The sequence below is a fragment of the Pagrus pagrus genome, assembly GCF_965226575.1.
Source record: "Pagrus pagrus genome assembly, chromosome: 20".
NCBI classification, from domain to species: Eukaryota; Metazoa; Chordata; class Actinopteri; order Spariformes; family Sparidae; genus Pagrus; species Pagrus pagrus.
Genome location: NC_140207.1, coordinates 22,547,602 through 22,567,027, shown reverse-complemented (window position 1 = coordinate 22,567,027; position 19,426 = coordinate 22,547,602). Strand labels below are relative to the sequence as shown.

At 39.3% G+C, this 19,426-nt stretch overlaps 2 protein-coding genes across 3 annotated transcripts; one reads left to right on the top strand and one right to left on the bottom strand.

Moving 5' to 3' along the window:
* The first annotated feature begins 965 nt into the window (after positions 1-965).
* Positions 966-18,478, top strand: ift74 (intraflagellar transport 74). 2 transcript variants are annotated; one of them, XM_084341081.1, is made up of 20 exons: positions 966-1,175; positions 2,413-2,555; positions 3,047-3,188; positions 3,353-3,401; positions 3,551-3,649; positions 4,931-4,991; positions 5,268-5,327; positions 5,491-5,552; positions 11,792-11,930; positions 12,080-12,142; positions 13,715-13,858; positions 14,075-14,115; positions 14,527-14,606; positions 15,077-15,130; positions 15,536-15,633; positions 15,843-15,969; positions 16,133-16,296; positions 16,526-16,651; positions 17,747-17,807; positions 17,976-18,478. In XM_084341081.1, exons 2-20 carry the CDS (start codon positions 2,427-2,429, stop codon positions 18,089-18,091), a joined length of 1,815 nt encoding a protein of 604 aa, XP_084197207.1. In that variant the 5' UTR covers positions 966-1,175; positions 2,413-2,426; the 3' UTR covers positions 18,092-18,478. The 2 variants fall into 2 exon arrangements, with proteins under 2 accessions (XP_084197207.1, XP_084197208.1); XM_084341082.1 differs by lacking the exon at positions 966-1,175 and adding an exon at positions 1,596-1,785.
* Positions 7,447-10,447, bottom strand: LOC311249788 (uncharacterized protein; the record flags this gene model as incomplete). Its single annotated transcript, XM_084341104.1, has 5 exons — positions 7,447-7,778; positions 9,257-9,344; positions 9,610-9,721; positions 9,902-10,149; positions 10,349-10,447. The coding sequence occupies 5 exons, from the start codon at positions 10,445-10,447 to the stop codon at positions 7,447-7,449; spliced, it is 879 nt and encodes a 292-aa protein (XP_084197230.1).
* Positions 18,479-19,426: the final 948 nt, after the last annotated feature.

Here is a 19,426-nt window from a genome sequence, read left to right as displayed (position 1 = left end):
GGAGTTTTGGGATAAATGTATCCTCTAACCTAACCTATGTGGGTTTTTCACATGTTTGTAAGTAAGAAACAAGAAAATGAACCCTTGCTTAATCCAGACAAAGCTTTTATTGGGGTTACTGGGTATGTCCAGCAACAATAGCTAATTGTGGCTAATGTGAGGGAAGGTAAACTAACGATGGATATTGGTGGGTTACAAATAGGCCCATTACTCATTAGTCATTTTGCTGACTTAGATATTTCTCCACAGATTCACTGGTATCAAAAAGGTAAAACAAGAACAAACACAGTCCTACCTTAACAGAAGACATGTTATTTTGCTGCTTTACCTTCTTCTAAGCAGACATTTACTGTCTTTGCTGGAGAAGCACAGGTGTGACTAACAATATTAAAGACTCTGTCCATTCCAAGTGGTTAGACATGCCAGAGAACTGGCACCCTGAAAACTTAAACCTAAACACCTAAATGTGGAATGCAGCCATAATTACATTGCACCGGTGCTTTTCTGGCTGTTACAAGTCAATCAATAAGCTGTGAAAAACATTTATTTTCTAATTCCTTATGAGTTACCATTTTCTCAGCTGGGTATGCAATAACAGCTGTTACAACCGCTGCTGAAAATAAGAGCTTGTTTATATGAACATGCTAAAGACAGACACTGAACCCTATTGAGGCATTATGGAATAGAAAATATACAATTCAGTAAGGAGTAAACAGACTGCTCATGTCTGTATTTAGTTTGAGTTGATTTATTTTTGTACCACATTTTGTTTGACCTTTTTAAAAATATATATTTATTTATGGTTTAAAAGTATGTATGCAGGTCATGTGGTAGAGGAAACTGTGAAAGGTAGTTTGTTGTGGACGGTAACTTTACAATCAGGAATCGTGGTCGGCATGTATCCCCGCTGTTGGCCGGTGCGGGGCAGCAGAGAGACTTTTTCCAACCATGATTCAGCCAGTAGAAGAAGACGGTTACTGGGGTAACGACAACATCGTCTCCAGTCGCTGACTGTCTTAAAGCTAATGGCTGACATAACGTTTTACCTTTTTAGAAGTAACGCTAGTTGATATTTTTCTTCCCATTGAGACAAGCTTATTAAACAGTCGCTTCGGTTGGACATTGTAGACGTCCATACGGTCTGCTAAAACGACCAAGAAGCAGTTCAAGTTAAGGTACGAAACATTTACCTACTAGCGTATCCATGCTACTAACAGCTAGCTCACCCGTGGTAACAAGATAACGCTGAAGTTATCTTAACATTGAATTACGTTAAAAAAGTAAAATGGCTAACGCACTACAAAGGCTACGGCCGCCATGAGTTTAGCTATAGATTATTTAGCTGATGTTACATATAACTTACCGTCATACATGGTAACGCTTTTGGGTCGGTAACATTCAAGTCAATACTTCATGTTTTCTTGATAAGTGGATTTAACAGTAACGCTACAGCAAGCTACCAGTTACAATTTGGCTATCTTGGCTTTCATCGTTTAAACTTGTGTTGTATACTAGCTAACAGCAGCGCATAGCTTATTGATGCAGCATGCTTCCCTTAACAGAAAACAACGCTTACATAATATCATGTTGATGAACCACATGGAGAAACTGTCTTTAATTTCTCTGACTTGGCGTCAATGATGCAAGTATAAATCCTGTGTGAAGGATTTTGGCACACAATTCAGCCTCAAACTGGCTCACACTGGGCAGCATTCAGTTGCTGAGATGTTTTTCATGTCAAGGTGCATACATCTGAAATCCAGGCTTTCACAGAGATAGTGACAGGTAAGTAGCAACACAATTACAGTTCGATAGCCTACTAAAATTGGGTGTATACTAGGGCTGCAGTTAATCGAAACGTTATCGAAAGTGCCATGTGGCCATGTGCAATATCTGCTCTTTATGGGAAAAATGTGAGACAAATGATATCATTCATTATACTGAAGTGCTGCAGAGATGTGTGGGCCCACAGAGCTTGTTGTCCAGCTGTAAACTAAAAAAACAAACACGTTTGATTGGTACAGACCCCAACAAATGTCACATTATCAGGGTTTTAAAAGTTCTTTCAGTGAAAATGAAATTAGTTACACACAAATGATCATTCCCATTAATTGTGAATCATGTCGCAATCTCAATATTTGTTAAAATAATCAAAATACGATTAATTTAACATATAATGACTAGACAAAAAAAGTAGAAGATTCTACTTCAGACTAAAAGATAATCTGTTTATTCCATGTTAATCAGTTGTGGATAGAAGATGTAAAGTACAGCACTCACCTGCTGTCACCAAGCAAACATACTAACAAGTGCTGAGTTATAGCAGCACCACTAGGATGTATGAGATTGTTTCCACCCATCAGTTCCAAATATCTGATTTGCGCTTATTATTGTTACTGTTAATATGTTCAGAGGTTTAAGGCATCATGGCGAGCCAGCGGCCTCCCTCCAGCATGGGCCGCCCAGCGAGCCGCAGTGGATCTGTGCTCCCAGCCGCTGGGAGACCCCCAACAGCTGTCAGACCTCCTCCTACAGCGATTCGTGTTGCAACTGGGGTAAGTTAGCCGCAGTTTGGATGGATTTTAGCTTTAAGATACAAGTGCTCCTCCCATGAGTTTATTGGTTACACTGCTAAAGTCACATCAACATATCTACTACAGCAGAGTAGCAAAGGTGCTAAAGCCCAAATGTATCTCTCAGTTTCCTGGCCTCTTCTTTTTTATGTCTTAGGTCAACATGTTTTGAAAAAAAAAAGATGTGAAAGTAGCTGTTGCATCTCCCCTCTCATTACTGACTGGCTGAATTAGATCTCTAAAAGTTAAACTTATTTATCTTGTAACTTTCAGACAGACTACTTTTAGTTCAAGGAATGTTTGTGGAAAGTTTGTGCTTGCTTTTGTGATCTGTACATCTGTGATGTAATAAGCACCTGATATCTCTACATGTTGCAGTGATGGCAACTAGTCTGAACTTGCCAATGTTTTTCGATAAATGATTGATTAGAGACCCAGTCTCACTGTATGTTATTCATTTATTTTCATTCCAGATGGTTCCAGGTACAAGCGGACATCCTGGTATGAGGGGTGGCATCCCAATCGCCACCCCTGGAGTCCTGTCAGCACCAATCAAAGTGACCGACAGGCCTGTGACCCAACAGGGCCTCAGTGGGATGAAGACTGGCATGAAAGGTAAGTTTGACATCAGCTCACTCTTCTCACATGGATAGATGTGTATTTGTATGGTTTTATGTTGGTGCAGACACTGTGAGCCATGTTAAAACAGACATCATTGGTGTCACGCCTCTCTCTCCCTCTTTTCTCCACTACCTGCCTCCTTCTTCCATCCTCAAAAGGACCTCAGAGACAGATTCTGGATAAGTCCTACTACTTGGGCCTTCTGAGGTAACACATGCTACTATTGATGCTTCTGCCAGGGAAAACATTGTTGTGTAAAAGATGTTCAGCCTTTCTTAAACCTTTCTTTAAGTACCTGCTGGTACACACTGCTCAGTTTTACCATTTGAAAGTGAATGTGTTTGTTGTGCTGTTAGGAGTAAGATCAACGAGTTAACCACAGAGACCAGCAAACTGCACAAAGAGATCGACAACTACAACCAGGAGAACTCTGTTTATCTCTCCTATGAGAAGAGGTGAGTGCTGTCTTTACTAGGTAGTGCTGACACTACAACTTGTAATTACAAACAGCATGTTCTCCAATTTTATTTAGGCCCACTGCATCCCACAGCCTTCAAATATTCATAAATATAAGGAAATGCACTCATTGTGCAACAAAAAGGGAAATGTTTGTGGACTGCACTACCCCATCATCCAAACCTTGGAATTCTAACCTAAATTAAAAGAAAAAGTAATAAAAGAATACTTCTTAAACGCATGCTCTCCAAGTAAAAATAAGAACTATTTCTTAAATCTATTAAAGGTCCCAAATTATGCTCAATTTCAGGTTCATACTTTTATTTTGGGTGTCTACTAGAAAAAAAACCCAGTCTGCTCTGTTGGTCAGCGTTCAAAGGCCTGAGCAGGCAACGCCCACTATGCTTTTCAACATTGGCCGTACTGGGGACATGGTCGGCGGCGGTGACTGTATAGATGGGACATCACAACTTTACAGAAGTCCTGACAGCTTATTTAAAGGCAGAGTTTCTGAGTACTTGGTACTTTCTCTGTGTTTATATAACATCCTGAACATGCTTTGTAATGAAAGAAGGCATGGAGTTCTCTACAATATGTGACCTTTAACTATGTTGATAAAAAAAATGTGATGAGCTGCTGTCAGGATCCATCAAAGCCAGCTCAGTAGGTGAAAGTGATTGATGGATTTAGTTCATCCATCGCGCATATATGTCATGGTAATTTATTAATAAGAGCAGCATATTGGGTGAAAATAGATAGCCCTCTTCTCCAGTCCGGAAGTGTTAGATGAGAGAGGTGGAAACCTGTTGGCACTGTACTGTTACCAACACCCCTTTTACACTGGAGAACAAAAACCACCAACACCTGGCTTTTGTCTTTAATGTGAACGTGTACAATCAACGTTCACTCCCATGTCAAATGACTCTGCAGTAGTATCTACTTTGATGGAAACACAACACCTAGCTGGACAATTTAGTTGTTGCCCCTTTTCATTCGCGATGCTGTAACCTGTTGAAGTGACTGCTGCTTTTTTAATGTTTCCTGTTTTTCTGGCACATTCTTGACGTCTAACATGATACACCAGAACAAAAAAACAGAGGCTTTTAGCGTGTTTTCTCACAGTTAAAAAAACTGCATATACAAGCTAATATTGGTGTAAAAATGGTGCAAGTCAGGTATGAACACGAGAGCTCCTCTAATACAATGAATGAATATTATGATTTAGAATACTACAACAGTGCCAACAAATCACCAACCCTTTGTTGTTTTCTTCCCCTCAGAGCTGAAGGCCTGGCTGTAGAGATTAAGGAACTACAAGGGCAGCTTGCTGACTACAACATGGTAAAGTGTTAGCCATTGTTTATAATTATTTTCACTTCCTATATACAGAGTGTAAAAATAGAAAATGCAAACACCAACGCATTAGCTCAATGCAAGTACAGGTGGAATAAAAATCCCCCCAGATTAGTAACTAAACATCTTGTGTGTACAAAGTGTTTGAAAAAACTTTGGTGGTTTGAAGATCTGTGCTGCACTTGTTAAACACCTGATGAGTACTGATATGTTGGTGATTTTATTAAATTCATGTTCGTGTAAATTCTTTATTTCTAATTCCAGCTGGTGGACAAGCTCAACACCAACACAGAGATGGAGGAAATGATCAATGACTACAACATTGTAAGTACACCATGAAAGCAATATGGTTATTTTTGTGACACCTCCAGCTTCAGAAGTCAGAGATGTCGTTCAGCAGGCTGGTTTTGGAGAGACTTTTCCTTATTGCAAATATAATGAGAATGCCCACTCATTCCTTCTTTTTCTTTCCTCTCCTCCCTCCTAGGTGAAAGACCAAAATAACAGCGAGGCTGAAAGCATTGATAGCATCTTCACTGAGAGGAGAGAGTAAGTTATTATTATTATCATGATTATTATTATGTTACAGTTCAGAGTTCAAGATCACTGAGGAAAGAATTTATGTTGGGACATCCTGTTCTTAAACTTATCTTTTATGATGGTTTAATGATAAAATGACAATGAAAGAAATCTAATACCATGGAAAGAAACATGCATTTAGTATTTTGTAAGATTTTAATGGTTTATAATTAGTGTCATCAATAGTCAGTCAAGTAAAAATTAATTGTTCATGTCATGGTCATGTCTCACGAATGCTGGCTGTATTACATACATGTATATAGAGTTAAACAACAAGTTCATCCATCTAGTATGTGGAATCAACATATTTACATGTCAATCTTTTAAAATTGTCATTACCTTTTAAAAAGGCTGTAAATGTTACATTGCACAAACTGAACAAAGCAGAAGAAAGAATCTGTAGTTTTCACCCACTGGTTAACTTTCTTCAGAAGTGTGGTGGCTACAGTAATGTTTGGCCCAGAAGCTCAGATGAAAGTAGACCTAAACTCTAAACAGCAGGTGATTGATGCTGTATGTCAACCAGGAATATAAACTAATACAGACTTGCAAGGAAAGCTACATGGGTACATTCTCTATAAGAGAGACGAATCAGTGTTGATGGCTCAGCTGCAAACTAAAAGACTGATGCAGTGACACTCAACATTGATTCTGCATCACATCTTTCCTCCTTTGCCTGAAGAGCTCACATACACTCATTCACTAAAAGTCTGATGTGCAGTTCAGAGACTGTGCAGTATGACTCTTCAAACGAGTGCCATTCCAACAACTCATTTAAATTTCAATATAAAAGGAGGCAGCACATCTGTGTGCATATAGAGTATGGATCTGTTGAGTGGAGTGGACAGGCAAGATCCACATCTGTGCACTAGTTATATCAAACTGGGATAGGTTTCTGCTTCATATTTTTGGTAAATGATATTCTTGAATTCTTGATAACCAACATTCCAACAATCCTGCTTTAGTGCTGAGAAAACAAATAACTGATGGTTTTATTCAAGTAATCCACCCATGGTGATGTAAGGGCTGCTCAGTTATGGCAAAAATCATAATCACGGTTATTTTTTTTAATATTGAGATATTGATTATTTAACACGAATACTCAATGACTTTGGAAACAAAAAATGAACAATGAATTTCCTTAAACTTTAAATGTAATTCAACTGAAAAGCACAAATTGCCTTATTATAGTCATAATGTATCATATTAATATAACATAATATAACAAATATAAAGACTTATGTAATATATGATGTGTATTAGAAAATGATAAAGCGTAAGAGAGGATTGCTGAAAAGCAACTCTCTTGCCCTTGTCAGCTGCTCCAAGCACGAGCACTGTAACACCACTGATAGAAGCGCATCAAAAATCCAAGTGGCAGCGGCTTGACCACGTTTTCACAAATGATTGCTCACTTGAATAGAGTGCTCTTACATGGCAGTGAGCTGAACTAAACATGCCACAGCCTGGCTGAGAGTGGGTTTGTGCTTTTAGGGAGGGATTAAAGCACACCACTGTCCAGGAAAGGGGTGCTCTGGATTTACAAGACAAAACAACAACATCATTGTGAAATGGAATACAACACAATAATCATTGTATCTCTGTTCTCTAGTTTTTAATATCTTTGGAGGCCAAAATTATAAGAAAACAAAAAAACCAAAGATGAATCACCCTGCCTTAGCAATGTTACTGTACATGTCCTGTGTAGAGGAACTATTCTGTTGCTACCATACAGCAGCTCCCAGTGAGCACCTGGTTTTTTGAGTACACGTCCGTCTGCGATGATTGCCTCCTCATCTTGTCACTGCTTCACCAGCTGATGTTTGCTTCTTCATGGTTCTGCCGATGCCTCCTCTCCTAAATGTCACTCTTCCCTCTTAATGTATGGATCCTCAAAATACCCATCCTCCTCCTCCTCCTCCTCCTCTTCTTCATCCTCCTCTATCTGCTCATTCGCTTGCTCAAAGGTGAATGTCAAATGGTTCTGGTATAGTCCTGTCTCTGAGAACACTGTTGACACAACGTCGTCCTCCTCCTCCTCCTCTTCTTGGCGTAGTCGCCGATGACGGTAGTTGTGGAAGAGCTTGTACCAGGATGGCCCCTTTATGCCACATAAGATGAGCGTGGAGGTGAATAGTGCCAGTACTGCAACACATGCTGTGAACTTCCAGGTGTTGCCGAGCACAGGTGTCTGGTCTAGTTTGGGTTTGGATGGAGAGAGGGAAGAGAGACTGTTAAGCTTGTTTGTACGACCCATAATAGAAGAAGGGGTAAAGAATGAGAAACTGAGTCAAATCTCTTTGTCCTACCTTTGTTAATGTGGTTCTGGCTTGTCAGAATAGTGGATGAGGCCAAAGTCGGCTGAAAACCGACTGGTGTTGGTGGTTTCTGTGGTTGTCTAGTAGAGGTGGGTGGTGGTGATGTTGAACACACAGCTATAGCCTGCAAAAACTCCCTTCCCTCCTGATCTTCTAGAGAAGCACAGGTGACTTCTGGTCCTGCTGTAGAGCCGGACATCACATAGAAAAGCATCCCTTTAACTTAATCTGCCCATTAGGGACTTTATTAAAATGATGATATACATTTGAAAATGAAAATGTAATTTCACAATAGCATTATGCATTTCCACATATCTATTTGTTTTTTGAGTAAAAATGAAAAAGCAAACTTGCATTCTCATTTTCACCTGCTAATGTGGGCTTAATGGCTGTAGAACGCCATAGGTGGAAGAGAACTGACACAGAAGACCATCGCAAAAAAAAGATACCTTTTAGAAGTCAACTTGACACCACCAGACAAGCTGTGCATATTTTCTGTCATAAGGCTGATTTTAACTGAAAAAAGGTCCCAGATTTTTAAAATCAGCATAGTGCTTTCAAAGACATTTTCACTCAGATCTTAGCCCCCTTGAAACTGGAGTTTACAGTGAAACAAGATTATTTTGGTAATTCTGTTAAGGGATGAAAAATGTGGTGAAATTACAAAGCAGGCTACTGACTTTCACTAAAATCATATAAAGTGTAATAATGATCTAATAATGTTTTTTGTATCAAGCTACTTGAATTCAACTTTGAAGCTATTTCTTTAATTGATAGTCAGCTACTTTAACAATTGCTTATCGGTTAATCATTAACACATTTTGTCCATTAGAAAACTGTTTCGACCACTGACATGCTCTATGTTCGTGACTTGAATAATATATACACAAATTAATGACATTTTAATTGCGGAAGTCCCTCACTATTCAACAGCTCTCCTCTCCCCAATAAAATCCAACCCATATAGCTAAAATGTAATAATATCATTTAATATTAAAAGTCATTTTGTATTTTTTATATTAAATATAACTTAACAGTATTTTATATTTAATTTTGACATATTTGATAAGCAAGTAATTTGTAAGTATTTGTGATGGATTTTTTTTTCAATCTCTGACTGTCGATTAATACGTTTTTATTTGGTTAAATTCTTAACAATGATTAATCCATTAATCATTAAACATTAATCATTAACATCCCTAACTTGAATCATTTTTGTCTACATTTCTATCCAATCTGGTACCCACCCAAATTCAAATTATAAACCCTAAATATAGAAGTGTAATCTGATGATTAAGCCAGCCTGGATTACATGTTGGCTTTATTACTAAAAGGTTGCAGAAATGAAATTATTACCATTATTAACACTTGCTGCTTTGACCACTCCAGTGCTGTTCAGCAGGGGGCAGGAACAGTTCCAGGGGTTTTCCTGGAGGTTCAGCACCTGATGGCACCAGACAGGGTCAGGTTAAATGGATTCATAATAACTTGGTTCATACTACTACATTTCTGAAAGATCTGCAAGTTTACACTTAACAATAATGAACTGCAGTGTATTTAGGTTGAACTTTAATCATTAAGGAATGAGAGAGAATACAAACTTCAGGTTAAGACAAGATTGTGTAAAAATATCTGCTAATATGAAGTTTTAACCTTATAATTCATTGTCCTAATAATTGTTGAAAGCTACTGAAAGATTTTCAGTTTACCTGTAGATATTTGAGTCGGGTGAACAGCTGTGTATGGAGACTTGTCAGCAGGTTGTGGGACACGTTCAGGTCTGTCAGGTTATCTAGGCCAGAGAAACACTCTGGGTCCAGGCTGCAGTGACATCCATCAGTAGGATTAGTTGTACATATATGCAGTATTTATTATATCAGCAGTACTTTAACATCCATACTTATACCAGTGATGTTGTCACACTCTTGGTTAATCAGTAACACATGTTTTGCCTTATTATATAGAAAAGGTGGAGAGCAGATTCCTTTATTTGTTTCTTACCTGCTGATTTTGTTCCCGGACAGAGACAGCACTTTGAGTTGTGGTACCACAGAGAAGTATTTTGCTGGTATAGCGGTCACCTGGTTACCGTCAAGGTGGAGTTCAACCAGTCCGGGATAAGTAGTCAGGGCTATTCTGTCAGCACCGTTCAGAGTGATCAGGCTCCCCTCAATCACCAGTTTAGTAACACTGGAGCTGTTGTCACCATGAGGAATGACTTGCAGAGTCTTGTTGGTCAAGTTCTTTACCTGCTGATGGGTAAAGGATGGACATTTAATAGACTAAATAAACATTCTGAATAAACACTTACAGACAGAGCATAAGGGACACAGCAAAAACAGTAGGTTATGATCCAGAAATCACATCACTCTGGATCAGACTGTCAGCAAAAAACAAATTCCTCTCACTGAGTACCAGCTTCACAAATAGACTAGAAAGAATACCTACCAGTATGTTGTCCTTGACACTCGCAACGTTACTTCCCACTACAGTAATTGCTACCACTGCAGTCAACCACTGCAGAAGAGGTCGCCGGCTCCTTTCCATTATCCTACCCTGGAGAAAAAAAACACTCAGTACTTGATCTGGAAAATCCCATTTTCATCACTTTGAGTTCAGAGCTTTGCCTCAACACTGAATCTGCTTTCCTAATTCCAGTATGTATATTTTTTGCAGGTCATCACAATTCATGCTGTTGTTTCAACAAAAAAACATGACCTTGTAGAAAATACAGTCTTTTGGACACACACCTGAATATTAGGGCTCTACGATATTGGAAAATAACTGACATTGCGATATTTTGGTTTCCTGCGATATATATTGAGATATTAAAAAATACACAAATTTCCATTAATTGGAAAGAAAGAGCGAGTTTTACTTTGTATCATGCAGCAAAAAAGCAGTAGCTGAATGCTATAGCTGTTTTTTAATCTGCCTTCATTGAACATCCTGGGTTGTGACTATTGCGTCCCCACAAGAGAAAATGTTTCTCAGTGAAACTCATGCGTCCTGGTCATTACCTTTATGTATATATTACAGATTGAGAATCTGCTTATGTAACACCTTGATCAGAGCATAGTGTTCATGAATTCTTTGATCTCTTTTAAAACACACCACACTGTCATCAATTACATTGATACACCTACACTAGAGTGTCTCTTATTTTCCTGATACCCTTTAGAGAAAACAAACTCATTGAAGTTCTTGAGACTGAGATTCAGTGAACAGCACACCTGTTAGTAACACATGTAGATATGTGTCTGCTGAATAACCTTTAACATGCATACAGTGCAACTACATCTGTCAGTGTTACTGTCGTATTCCTGTAATGTTGGTTGTCTCATTCGTCACTATTCCATATTACTGAATATTAACTAAAAACACTTACCTGTCCTTCCACCGGCCCTCAGACAAACTTTTATTCACCCGTCACCTGTGATGCAGCCAGCACAGCACATGACCTTTGTTCCTTGTTGTAAAAGCAAGAGGCTGACTCACACTGTTGGAGCTAACATTTATGATCTTTGAAGTCAGTCCTCCTTCCTTACTGTGTTTCTTACTTTGCAAGTATCTTCAAGGCTTTTGTTGTTGACAACAAGTTGTTTTTCAAATTACATTATCTGGTTTTATGAAGAGAAAGGTTACAGTATACAGTACATGAGTCTGTCTGATGTCTCTTCCACTCTTCCTTGCCTGCATCCTTTCTTTATCTATCTTGCTGTCTTATCTGGATATCTGTCTATATTATCTGTCCTGGATATGATTGTGGACCCAGATCTTTGTCACGTGTCTCCACCCCCCTTCTGTTAACTAGTTAAGGCAAAGCAAACATGAAAAATGAATTAAAGTGAAACAAACCCTTTCACCCTGCCGTGTGTGTTTGTTGTGCAGGAGAGAGGAGGACATCAGGGCGATAGAGGAAGAGATCAGGAGGGAGAGGAGCGTCGCTGACGAGGTCATCCAGGCAATGCCTGCTGCAAAGCAAGACAAGTATTTCACCATGACAAGAGCCAATGAGGAACTGCTACAGGTGTTTATATTATATTGCTATGATACTGCTCTTTTTTCCTTTTGTTACTCAAGGATAAGTGTGATGTTTGCACTCAGTGTTACTGTACTTTGTGTTCTTGTCCTTTCTCCATCTCCTCTCCTGACCTCCTGTTTTTTTTTCTTTTGCAGGAGCTAGCTGTTCTCCAGGAGGAGCTGGATATTCTGATAACCAGGAAGGAGGATTATGAGGCAGTGAGTGGAGTTACAGAGTTTAGTGGGGGAAGGAATTTGTGGAAGGAACACTGGGTTTCTGCAGGAGAAGCTACACTTTATTCTTTTTAGCCGTTTGTGATGCCACATAAAATGTTCAAATAAAATGTAATATCTGTTACATGGTCATACCAGCCAAAGTATGATGGACATCAAAAATCAGTAGGGAAGATAAGATTTATAGAATGATTATTTATCAAATGCACATTTTTGTCATTACTTCCTGGTAGAGATGGCCGTTTGATACTGAAACTCTGAAGCCTGTTTCACTTCTGTGAAGCGCACTGTTAATGCATTGTGCCGGAGCTTGTGTTGAATGAACAATATCACGTCACTGATCACATCTGAAGCTTCAGATGTAATTGACTGCGACAGTTTCACAGCTAAACTATGCGGTTAGCACTTTAGAGGGATAAAAAAAACAGAATAATTGAGAAATATGGTGATGTACATGAGAAAGACAGACATTAGTATCATTTCCTCATGATATCAAGTAATAATTTCATAAAAGTGAGGTTATTTAATGTATATAACTCCCACTTTAATCAATATTGGTCTCCAATCACTTCCGACTCATGAAATGAAAATAAATATCAACCATGAGTTTTAAAACCTGAGCCCACAGTAGCACTCAGTCTAAACTACAACTAAAGGTACTTTAATCTTTCATGTCAGTAAACATGTTTTCTATCGAAGCTCTTTGGACAACACAAAGTTAAAACAAAGAAAAAGGAAACAACACTGGACAACACTTAACTATTAATAGCACAGTGTGGTGGTGATGATGGTTAGGCTCCAGTCTTGAAGGGCTGCTGTCAGTCTTACAGTCAGCCACCAGATGTCACTGTGTGTCCTGAGTTTGAAACTCGGCACAGCACAGATCTTTTTCAGCACAAATAGAAAGAAAGCCCCAAAGCTGCATAAAGCTTCTTCTGCCCATCACTACTTTCTAGTATTCTAATAATATAAAACAATCATTCCCAATGATATAATTAATTAATCACATGCTGCAGAAAAGGGATCGCTGAGCGGATGGCTGGATAACCAATTTAATAAAAAGCACTAAATAATTTAAGGTTGCATATAAAATTGACATAAGCTCAGAGATGTGGAACAATAGTAGCGGAGATTTTCCTGCCAGGTTTAGTTAAACTCACATACACACAACATTTTATAATTAACATTACTGCCTACAGCGTGCTAGAAAAGATATGCCATACCTTTTTAAATTAAATGTAAGACTTTGACCTTCTTCAGCTTTTTTGTTGAGGAAACCTGAAGAAATGTGTTCAAAGGCTTTTCAAGACCTGCAGATACCCTGGGAGGAGGGAGATGAAGTGTGTTAAGGAAGCAGGAAGAAAGGAGCAGACAAAAGTAGATAAATGCACATGTGAAGTAAATTCAAATAGCTTTTCAGTAACATCCCACTGCTGTGTAGTGTAATGGCAGCTGCTGTGGCAGCAGTAACATCACTGGCTGTGGTACTATCAGTATCAGTAGTGTATACAGTAGTAGTATTATTAGCTGATTTAATTTACATGCTCTTCTGTGCAGGAGCTGGCTCACTCACACATAAAACAGGAAGTGGTTCGGCTTCATGGGACTCTGTCTGAGCTGGAGGCGAAGCGTGTAGCCAAGGAGGCTGAGCACAAGAGCCTGGGCTCCCCACAGGAGGAGAGGGACAAATTATTTAAACAGGCAAGTCGACAAGTTAAAACTGACGTGGACAATATGTCACAACAAAGTTTGTATTAGACCCATATTAGCTGCATTTATTCAAAACACAATTAACACATTTTTTGACCAAAAAAAAAATAATTACATTAAATTCAAGCAAACTAAATGATAGTAGTGATGACTCGTGATGAGACAGACAGTGAGACATCAACATTTAAGATGCTGCTTTGTTTCCAGGTGAAGGAGGACAACCAGGAAATCGCCAGCATGGAGAGACAGTATGTCTTCATATTGAACCCAACATGTCATGTTGTTACCAAAACTCTGTCTGCACTGTTAGCTTTGATTTTCATTTTTGTTTTGAAGAATTTATTACTTAAAATTAGAAGTTCAAGCATGAAACACTGACAGATGTGGAGCACTGTGACACAACTTCCAATCTCAGTTCTTCTTCTTCTATAAATTACTTAAAATCAATTCATGCAAGAACATAGTCAGCATCTCTGCAGCATCTTTTGTCAAAAGTTATGAAAGCATTTCTGTCATAAATGGATCCAGTTGGAAGTTCTGGTGAACTGGTTCAAAAAAGGCTAAATGAAGCGTTTGAGAGGTCCTTATGTATATGTTTTACCTCATTCAACCTGTGACCTTTGAACTCTTCCTAACTTGCTTCTAAATTTGAAACTCAGACTCACAGAGATCAGGGACAGGACCGCACAAATCACAGAGGAGATCCGTCAGCTGGAGCAGGACTCAGAGGAAGCACAGGGTAACACAGGACAGCTGCTTTCTCTTGTTCAGTCTAATGTTTCCTCTAAAATCATCATCATCATCTTATAGTTTAAATGTTACAAACTATCAGATTACAGACGCCATCAAATCTCTTTTTATGAATATATCATGAGCTGAAACTATAGTTTTAATTAGGAATTCATCTGCTGATTATTTTTATTTTAGTGACATCTGTGAATGACTTTTTCTGTCTGATCAACAGTCCACAAAGATAAGGAATAACAGAAACAAGACACATGATGTATGAAGTATTACCCAACTCTCAAAAATGCTATTGATTCATTTTCTGTCAGTCAACCAAATAATTAATCAACAGTTTTATGTAAATGTGTCTTTACTTGGACACATTCTTACACACAAACTGCCAGATAAAGTAAACATTCAATAAATCTCTCTAATAATCATGTGATTACTTGCTTAACTAACAGTTTCTTGTCTGCCCATAAGGGGAGTGTCAGCAGAAATACAAGGAGCTGAAAAAGAAAGAGGAGGAAATTGACCGTAAGTTGGACATTTGACAACCGATATGATTCGACCTGAGTCAAATTGTGTGACATCACAATATTATTTATTCATTACCTGATGTAGATCAGGTCGGTTGTGGGTATGGCTATTGATTCTTTCATATATTTAGTGTGAAGGAGGGGTGGATAACAGAGTGACTGTTGAGTTAAGTAGATACTGTATAATACATTGTTATTTAACTGCTCTAGTGCTGTGCAGAGTTTGACGTTGCTTTTAAGACTGATACTGAACTAATACAGGGACATGATGGCTGACAGTTCTATGGCAGCATGCACTTTGCAGTGCCGTCTTGGGAATGACCACCAGGAGGCGACAAATCCTGCACACAGGATCTTCAATCTATCTGCATGACCACATGTTGGTTTAAATAATGTGTTTCAGGGTACCTGGAGTCTTTTGAGGAGTCCAGAACCCAGGAGCAGGAGAAGATGACACAGAGCCAGGAGAACATCGTCTCCCTCCTGGAACACTGCAGCAGGGTGAGGAGGAAGGGGTGTAAATATTCCAGTGAAGGGCCGACACAAAAGACAGTGAAGACGATAGCAAAGTGGAAGGAGAACGAATGGCTGAGGGATGAGTAGTGAGAGATGGACAACAGGAAAGGCCCAAAAGAAAGTGTGGTAGAGAAGACTAAGTGTGTGTGTGTGTGTGTGTGTGTGTGTGTGTGTGTGTGTGTGTGTGTGTGCAGAGCATGCTGCGGCTACGTCAGGTGGACACAGTGACCGCCAGTGAGCTGAGGAACATGCAGGAAGTGCTGGTCAGCAAGGAGACAGAGGTGGTCCAATCGGAGAGCACCGCTAGGGGACTGACAACTGGTTAGTCACACACACACACACACACACACACACACACACACACACACACACACACACACACGCACAGAGTTCCAGTAGAGGATACAGTCTTCAAAACTTTCTGAAAACATGCCAATGCTAACTGTCAAACTATCCCTCTGTCCCTGCACTAACCTCCACCCAGAGTCCCACCGCCTGCAGCAGGACCTGGAGAAGGTGCAGCAGCTGGAGGGGAAGATCACGGGTGAGCTGAGCACCCTGAAGGAGCGGGTCAGCACCATGGAGTCTGAGCTGACCACCTACAGAGACCTGGACACGCTGAGGCACACAGCGGAGGAGAAGAAGAAGGTACTGTGCTGCAGAGATGTGCAGCAGTGTTGCACATTGAGAAAGATGTAGCACCAGTTTGCTGCTCACAGCTATGAACTACATGTACTTCTTGGTATATTTTATCTGTAGTGACAGATATCAGCCCCATCAGCTCACTTTTGACATCTACATGCTGTTGATTAATTAAACATCTTGTGCTAAAGGCAGCTAACTGTAGGCTAACCAAGTGTCTGTTGTTCCTGTGCAGAGACTGCAGGAGGAGCGCGTGTCACTGACTCAGCGTCAGGATTCATTCAAACAGCTCCTGGAAGAAATGAACCAGAAATATGAAGCTCTGAAGACCAAACTGCAAGAAAACGAGACTCACGCTCAGGTGAGAGCATTTGAAAAACATCGTTACACAGGCACTAATGTACTGGAGCCACACACACACTGGTACAAGTGCATTTTTCATTACAGTTATAATAAAGATGTAGAATTTTATATTATTAACATACCATATATAACTGCACTGTATAATATTAATTGTATACTGTATGCTCTTTGTATTGCAGCAGAAAATATGCACATACCTATACATTACTATAAAACATGAAGTCTTTCCAGTTCCTTTAGTTTCCAGAATTCAATACTTCCATGTGGAAAGTTCAGTTCAGTCCTGCCACATTTTGTGGGAAGTGGTTTGACGATAATACGTGAATCACAATTAACTCACCATCAAAGCAGAGGTACAACATAAGGTGTCCATAAAATAAAACGTATAAAATAAGCTCATTTGTAAAAGGCACAATTTCTGATCAAAACTAAGAGTGAAGGCTAAATAACAACAAATAATATAATCAGTGGTTCACATAAAGCAGGCTGACACCAAACTACAAAATGTCAAAGCTGAAAAGCCCTCAACAAGCTTCATTACAAGTTCAATACATAAGATTGATATTTTAACATTTAACTCTAATTGGAACCAATTACAACTACTGATAACGTTACTGCTGCAGTGATCAAACTTTAAATGCATTCACTAAAAGTTTAATGATTTGTCTTCACAATATTCTTCCTGATGAAGAGAAGGTGCACCCACTTCAGACGGGTGCTACAGTGAAGCTTCCATCTTCAAGAAGGGTGCAAATAACACCTTTAAATAAATAAAGCATCAAATTATCAAAGAAATGTTTTGTGGACAGCCAACTTTCCATCGGCATGGAGTGAGGAGATAATGACTGCAGTATCCTTTTTGGCTGAACATGTTCTTTAAGGGATTTGTTTGACATTGTAACGTCCTCACAGTTGATGTCACAGACGTGGTCTTGTGACTAGAAGCAGCAGGAGTTATGTGCTGCTGTTGAAGTGCCCTTGGCAGTACGAACTTGTATTGTTCTGCTCATGCTAATCTTGTGCTTTTTATACTGTGTGTGTGTGTGTGTGTGTGTGTGTGTGTGTGTGTGTGTGTACGCACTTTGTGTTTCAGCTGGCTAACCTTGAGAGGAAATGGCAGCACCTGGAGCAGAACAACTTTGTAATGAAAGAATGTATCCTTCTGACATCTGTGCCTTCATCTCTGTACTGTCCGACTGAGGTGGAGTGATGTCACTCATCACTCATCACCTCAAGATGACAGTTTTGAGAGATCTGGGATTTGTCCCTGTAAGAACTGCCCAGTGTTACATCAGTGTTTCTTCCCTTAACCGTAGCATCAGTTATTGCTTCTAAACTTCAGGAGAGCGACTACGACTCAGTCGCCAACAACGTCTACCAGCAAGTGTCCGAGTACAACAAGAGTCTCATAGACTCGGTACAGAACAACAGGAGTTAAACACACAGAGAAGAACACGTTCTGTTAAAGACATCAAGTGTCTGTGTCACTACTCATTTATCACAAGACATTTCAGTTAATGGCCGTGGTGATAATGCTCCTTTGAAAACTTCAAACTCTTCTTGTGGAGTTTTTCTGTCGAAACAAAAGATTGTGTGTTTTGCCAGTTGAGTACTTTTCAGGTTGTGATGAAAGTGGCACTGTTTCTTCACACAGATGGACTTTGTCAAAGAATGACCTACATATGTCTATTTAGTCAAAGTTTGTAAGTATTTATCTACTATATTTTGTATTTAAATGTCTGGGAGATTCTTCCCATGTAGGTTCCTATGAATGTAGCTTTACAGCTCTCTGGTGATTTTAATAAAGAGGTTATGAGAAAATTCAGATGTTTTAAGTTACTTCTATCAGCCAATGTGAAGCCAGCTGCTTATGTCTGAAGGTGACACTGTATCTCATCATTGGCTCAAATTACCATGTAGTTGCAACAGAGTGGTGATGTCCATCCACTTTTCTGCAGTGGATGATATTTACAGAATGATGAGTTACACACCCATCAATATTTCTGCTAATGCAGCTTTTAACTAGTCTCGTCTGCTTCTGTCTTCCTGCATTTCCCAAGTTGTACTGTGATCTTTTAGTTTCTGGTTTTCATCCCCTACAGGCTGCAGGTGTGTTCATTTATTTTAGTGCAGAATTAAAAAACAGATTTGAAAACAACTTACATAAATATGTGACTAAATCTACATTATCAAATCTATTTACCAGGAATCTACTCTACAAGGCATCACAGTGTGTGTGTGTGGGTGATTATCCTGAGCACTGATCCTCACTGTTACACTTCATATAAAACACAAGCAAAGCCTTTACAACTCAGGAAACAAGACGAGCATCAGCTGCCCAACAATAAATCACATGTGATTCGAGACAAAGTCACTTATCATTTTTATATTTATTGCTTTTAATTACAGGAAAAACATCAACAATTTGCATAAAATCCAAATTCCACTCTAGAAATATATTTGACCTTTCCAGTACAGAGATATCAAAGAGTACAGTAAACATTACAACTGAGGGTGGCAGCAGAGTGACCCCTTGCAAATGTACAGTACAGCATTTTTCAAACCATTAAGGTTAACAAAACTACACTTGGGTTGTTTGGTGCATCCTCAGTATTTACACTGGACTTCCCTCTGAATCCAGTCTGACTGGTCCACATCTGCTCACTGCTTGTGATCACTGGATCCAGAACTCTCCAGGATCTCCAGATCCACTTCAAGTGTCAAATGAAAGGAGAGGTTGTTTCTGGGAAACAGTTTGGGGCATAGTCCGATC